Source organism: Neopelma chrysocephalum, unplaced genomic scaffold (assembly GCF_003984885.1).
Source record: "Neopelma chrysocephalum unplaced genomic scaffold, ASM398488v2 Primary Assembly neopelma1_62, whole genome shotgun sequence".
Classification (NCBI taxonomy): Eukaryota; Metazoa; Chordata; class Aves; order Passeriformes; family Pipridae; genus Neopelma; species Neopelma chrysocephalum.
The window spans coordinates 8,690,342-8,697,199 of NW_020897719.1; the positions used below are offsets into that span (position 1 = coordinate 8,690,342).

The 6,858-nt window shown below is 36.9% G+C and overlaps 1 protein-coding gene across 2 annotated transcripts in view; it reads right to left on the bottom strand.

Moving 5' to 3' along the window:
* The window catches only part of TFEC (transcription factor EC), a 96,004-nt gene that overhangs the window by 17,984 nt on the left and 71,162 nt on the right, over positions 1 to 6,858 (bottom strand). For both annotated transcript variants that reach the window (XM_027682272.1, XM_027682273.1), the window contains one exon: positions 847 to 961. In XM_027682272.1, coding sequence (XP_027538073.1) covers positions 847 to 961 — 115 coding nt within the window. The remainder of the gene's footprint in view (positions 1 to 846; positions 962 to 6,858) is intronic.

Sequence of the window (6,858 nt, forward strand, 5' to 3'; positions counted from 1 at the left end):
TAGTTCTTAAGATGAAATTTCAGTACTTCTCTCACCTTTCCAAAATGGCCTCTTGTCACAAAGACCAGACTTCCATTTCTTTTACTTTAAGTCCTTTTCTACATTATTATTATTAAAGCAGATCATAGGCAAATCTATATTCTACCAGTACTAAATTTTGCACAAGCCTAGCAGGTTGCTTAAGATCTTTTTATTGCACAATATTATTTATTTAGGAAATAGAAATGTCATGGAGGGGTATTTTTCTCCAATTTGCTGTATTTTACATCAAGATAAAACTTACAATACACTAATGTGAATATGGATTTTCTATATCCCATAATGCAAGAGTTAATCAGATTTGTAAGATATTGAACAAACTCACTGTTTCCTCTGAGTGACACTAATAAACTGTACATGATTTTTAGCATTCTTTGGATTAATGGAGTGTAACTTTTAAAGTTCTTAATCCACTAATATAGATTTACCTTGAATAGACTTATTGTAAAGTTTTAAAAGAACCATTTGTTCTACCCTGGAACAAATTAAAAGGATGATAATTTATCTATACTCTGGGTCAGGAGCCAACATGTGGAAGAATATACTATGTTTTCTAAATATTAAGGTTTATTAGAAGTATAATGTTCATAAAAAACAGAGGGAAAACATGGTTTCTGAGCTGCTAAACAGGAGAACAGAAAACATTTCTCCTTGCTCTTTGTTCTTTCCCTTAAACAAAACTACAAAGTGCAAAATTCTCAGGAATTTAATTATGGATATCTTTTTCATGGGTAAGATTTATGCAACTTTTAAGAGACACCATCACTTTTGCAATTATAAAATACTAAAATCTCAGAGTTCTTTTACCTGTGAGTTCCCTTTTTACTGGTAGATTAGCTGGGCAAGAAGCATTTGTGAGACTCATATTAGCTGGTGCCATTCCCTGGTCACTGTTATATATATCCAAAATGCTGCTAGATAGCTTGAGGGATACAGAAGGAAAGAAGAATAAGAAAAATAAGATAATATTAAAATAAGTTAAAGACTTAAAAGATTCAAAAAAAAATCCAACACAAATCCAAGGAGCAAACATCTTTGGATATGAGTCTGGTACTCTTTAGAAGGAGATGTGTATATATGTCTAAAGGGAAAGTTTTCCATTCTGTGGTATTAAGTAAAATTGAAAGCAAAGGATCACAGCCTGCCACTGTTCCACAAGCAGCTTTCTAGGTGTTGTGAGTGGGTTTCAGATGCAGAGTGATGACAAGACATGGGCTCCCATCTCTATTTTTCAATTGCTTCTATACTATATTCTCTAAAATCAGGATTACCATGACTGCACTTCAAACATTAATTAGGTTGAAAGTCAAAATAACCTTGCTGATTTTGACATACTCCTCAGTGATTTTTCACCATATCACTAAACTCCAAATTAATGCTTCATACTGTGCCTGGTTTACCAGTATAAAGACTCAGGGACCCAGTTATATGCAATAGTTAAAATTAGAGTAGACAGAACATCAAAGAATATGCTTTAAGGAAAGAAACTGTGCTGTTGTCAGGATAGACCAGATAACCTAATGTTTTTAACATACATAATATATTTGACCATGTATACCAGTATCCTTATTACCCTCAAAATTTTAATATAACATTATTTAATAAACCCATAGAATGCACTCAAAGAGAAGTAAGGCTAAAGTATGTTTCTACAGATTTCAGATAATTACAGAAATATTACCTTTACTTGAATAATTTTACATAGATAAAATAACTGTAAGATATGTAAAAGTTTAGTAAAGAACAGTTCAGGTTTTGCTCAGTTTCAATGACCCTATAATTAAGCTTTCAGCATTGATCATTATCTTATATATCTTATTATTTCTGTATGTTCTTGTGAAAACAACTGTAAGAAAACGTCCAAGTCTAGATTCACAAAAAATTGATTTGTATTCTTCTTGACTTCTATACAGTAAGAGCAATTTTTTTTTATTTTATTTTATCATGCATATAAAATTTGTGATGACATATTTGTTTTCTTTTGTGGCCAACACACATGGACTCAGAAATTGAGTTTGGGTCCAGCTGGCCAAGACAACAGGAAAAAAAAAAGGATTAAAAAGTGGGTGAAAAAAGTGGGTGAAAAAATGTGGGTAAAACTACTGACTTGAGACAGAAAAGCGTGAAAGGGAATTATGAGCTAGTAAAGGAAATAGTTTTTCATAATCAAGCAAACATGTTGTTACAGATATGCCCTACAACCATGGATCCTGAAACACACTGGAATTTTCCAGACAGGACACCAAGACGCCAACCATAGTTATACCTGTAAACAGCTTATTTTATACTGATATTTCCTTTTCTTGTAGAGATTGTGAGCTTCATCACAAGTTATTTTGAATGGAGACAATTTCCCAATTACTTAGTGTGAAATTGTTCTACAGCAGTGCTTCCTGTATTTTTTTATTAAATCTGAAATTTTAAATGTTTTATTTTTTAATAATGATTTTACTAAATTAACTAATAACTTTTTACTAGACCATCTGAGATCCTAGTTTAAATTCCCCCAGTTCTATTTCATGCAATGAAACAAAGCAATCGGAATTCTTTTTGAATGTACATAAATAGCATGCTCATTTTTAAGTAGATGTTTATTACTTAAGAAAACTGATAATTCTTGAATACCATTAAAATCACAACACTAAGTCAGTTTTAAAAATCTGCTTACATATTTGACCTCTCAATGAAAATATTTTTTAAAAGAATGTTTGGAATTCAGATGAGTATTACTCAAGAACAAGCAGTGTGTAATAGGTAGGATTTGAATGCTAAGAGTATTCACACATTAAGCACCTTTGTTTCATTCCAGAGGGGTAAACTGACAAGTATTACAGAATTCGCTGCAGCTTTACCTTTGCATTTCCTTTGTTCCAGTGATAGGATAACTATATTACAAGACTGAACTCATATTAGCTCTAGACACATATTTAATTACTTCCTACAATCACGTAAATGAATTTGGCTTATTGAAATGATATGAAAACAGAATGACATAAAAAATTGAGAGTCAATGTGACTACTACACTCATTTCAGTGGACTTCCAATATGGTTGTTATATGATTTAGGCTACTGTTTTTGTGAAATGCTAGGAAATAGTAACCCCTGAAAATAACATAACCTAATAAATAATCTAACAAATAAGAAATGCTTATCTATAATATTTTGCATATTTCACTTCTAATTTTCAAATGATAATTCACATTTATCCTTGAAAGATAGTTAAATCTCGACAGTCTATTCACAAAGATGTGAATTTAAATGATAATGTCCAAATCCAAGATGAAAGGTCATGAAAGTCCTACTTTGCTGTTAATGAAAAAAAACAAAACCAACACACCTGAAAGTTCAGAATTATGTGAGGATTCAAAAGAACATGAGTAAATTCAACTTAAAACCACAGGTAGACATTTCAGATGAATTTGATTACACAGTTGAAAGCAATTGCATGTCACTGCTGCCATTGTCTGAAGTGATAACAGTTCATATACCCTCTTCCATCAGCAAAACCACTGGGGCAGGGGCTGCAATCAGGTATCTGTCCATGGTCTATATCTGACTACACTAGTGCTTTCATTAAGCAGCAAAAAGCATGAAATATCATAGAATCATAGAATATCCTGATTTGGAATGGACACACATGGATCATCAAAGTCCAGCTCCTGGCCCTCCACAAGACAACCCCAAGAATCACACCATGTGCCTGAGAGTATTGTCCAAATGCTTCTTGAACTCTGTCGGGCTTGGTGCTGTGACAACTTCCCTAGGGAATCTGTTCCAGTGCTCAACCACCCACCACTCCTTGGATGAGGAACGATTTCCTAATATCTAACCTAAACCTTCCCTGACACAGTTTCATCCCATTCCCTCCCTGGTCCTGTTACTGGTCACCAGAGACAAGGGATCAGTGCCTGCCCCTTCACTTCCCCTCATGAGAAAGTTGTAGACTGCAATGAGGTCTCCCCTCAATCTCCTCTTCTTCAGGCTGAACAAATTAAGTGACCTCAGCTGCTCCTCATATGGCTTCCCCCCATCCTTCACCATCACTTGGGCCCTCCTTTGGACACATCTTCCCGAAACCGCACTCAGTATTCAAGGTGAGGCCACAGCAGTGCAGAGCGAGCAGGACAATTACCTCCTTTGACCAGCTGGTGACGCTGTTTCTGATGCATCCCAGGACACGGCTGGCTCTCCTGGCTGTCAGGACACTGCTGACTCATATGCAATTTGCCATCAACCAGGACTCTCAGGTTCCTTTCTGCAGTGCTGTTCTCCAGCCTCTCATTCCCCACTCTGTACATGCATCCTGGGGTTCCTCTGTCTCTGGTGTGGAATCCAGCACTTGTCTTTGTCAAATTTCATACAGTTGGTGATTGTCCAGCCTTCTAATATGTCTAGGTCTCTTTACAGGGCCTCTCTGCCAAATGTCCCATATCACCTTTGTTTTCTGCAGTGTTTCAACACTTTTCCCCTCATAATTTCAGAATTTTTGTCAGCCATCAGGAAAACAGAATCATCATTCCATGTGAAGATGATGAAAATGAAGCCCAAACCCAAGTTATTCAGTTACTAATGACTAGAGTTCTATCATCTCTCTAATTAGAATGATTCACATAAGCATTACTCCAAAAGGGACAGGCAAGAAAGGAGAAACATGGGGTAGCCCTGTATTTTATAGTGTTTTGATTGTCTAGAACTGAATAATGGTGATGATAGGCTTGAGTGTTTATGGGTAAGAATCAGAGGGAAGGCCAACAAGCCAGCTACCCTAGTGGGACTGTTATAGACCACCCAACTAGGATGAAGAGGCAACTGAAATATTCTACAAATAGCTGAGCGAAGTGTTATGATTGCTGCCCCTTGTTCTCGTGGGGAACTTCAACTTACCAAATGTCAGCTGGAAATAAAACAGCCAAGAGGAAACAGTCCAGGAGGTTCCTGGAGCATGTGAAAGGTAACTTCCTGACACAGCTGATGAGTGAGGCAACTAGGGAAGGTGCCCAATGGACCTGTTTGAGAACAGAGAAGGACTGGTGGATGATGTGACAGCTGGAGGCTGTCTTGGGCACAGTGATCATGAGATGGTAGAGTTTTTGATTCTTGGTGAAGTGAGGAGAGGGGTGAGCAGAACTGGACTTGGACTTCCAAAGGGGAGACTTCAGCCTGTTTAGGAGGCTGGTTGAGAGAGTTCCTTTGAGGTGGTCCTGAGGGGAAAGGAGTCCAGGAAGACTGGACCAAGAAGGAAATGTTAAAGGTGCAGGAGCAGAGCCAAAAGATGTGCCAAAAGATGAGCCAGTGAGGAAGACTGGCCAGGCTGAACAGAGAGCTTTGGCTGAAACTCAGTGTATCCTTTGGAAGAAGGGGCAGGCAACTCAGGAGGACAGCAAGGATGTTGTGAGGTTATGCAGGGAGAAAATTAGAAGGGCCAAAACTCAACTAGAAATTAATTGTAAAAGACAATTAAAAGTGTTTCTATAAATATATCAGCAACAAAAGGAGGGTTATGGAGAATCTCCATGGTTTATTGGATGTGGGAGGAAACACAGCTACAAAGGATAAGGAAAAGAGTGAAGTACTTAATGCCTTTTTTGCCTCAACTGGAAGACAGAGAGCAAAATGAAGACCTCATAATCCAAGGAACATGGTTATACCATTTAGACACACACAGATTTATGAGGCCGGATGGGATGCACCCAAAGGCCCTGAGGGAGTTGGCAGAAGAGCTCACTGAGCTGCTTTCAATCATTTATCAGCAGTCCTGACTAACTGAGGAGGTGCCAGTTGACTGTAGGCTAGCAAATGTGACACTCATCTACAAGAAGGGCCAGAAGGAGGATGGAGGAACTAGAGGCCTGTCATCCTGACCTGTGACAGGAAATGCTATAGAAAGTTAGTGCCAATTGCACTATCAACTGCCTCTTTCTTTTGTGAATTTAGTAGAAATCAAGTATATTGTAGTGGGCACTATGAAGGATAAGTGGATTTGTGGATAGGGCCACTGGTGATCTCCCTTTGATACAGTCTTCATTCACAATTAGCCAGCATGAAAAATGTGATATGAATTAGCATGCAATGAACAACTCTCAGTGTCAGGATCAGGATCAGGATAAGAAACAGAGGATGATTAATCTGACCTGTCTTGGACACTTAGAATTAACTGAATAACCTCTGTTTCTTTTTCTTGACTCAAAAGGCAGTCTGGGGTGACTACTTCAGGCGTTCCATGTGTACCTTCTCATGAAACCTCACCATGCTTCTAGTGTGAAAATTTCCACATAAACTGTTGGTCTAAAAATCACAGAAGAGGAACTTCCTTTAAGATATTCACATTTCTGATTATCAGGGATTTTTAAAAATAAAGTAAAAAATGTATCGAAGTATTTTGCTGAAACTCTCTACCTGAATTTGCTCTGCATTCATATCAAACGTGGAAAATTCCAAGGAATTTATTTGCTAGTGTTACTGAACACTGAGAACAATCTTATAGTAGAAATTGGCCAATTTTGATACAGCATAAGAAAAGACACTATTTTTGTCTGACAAAGCAGGAAGCTCTGTTAGAAATGCAGACATCTGTAATAACTATTTTTTTAAATTATGAAATCAAAATATATAACATGATGTATTATAGAAATTGTGGGTCAAAATACTTCTAGTTGTTTGGATGTGCACTAAAACTCATACAATATAATGCAATTTATTTATTTAAGTGGGGAAAGTTTTTGCAGTACTGAGGCTTCAAATAGCTTCCAGTCTCACATTACGGGATGTATCTATATCTATATATCTATATATCTATATATCTATATATCTATATATCT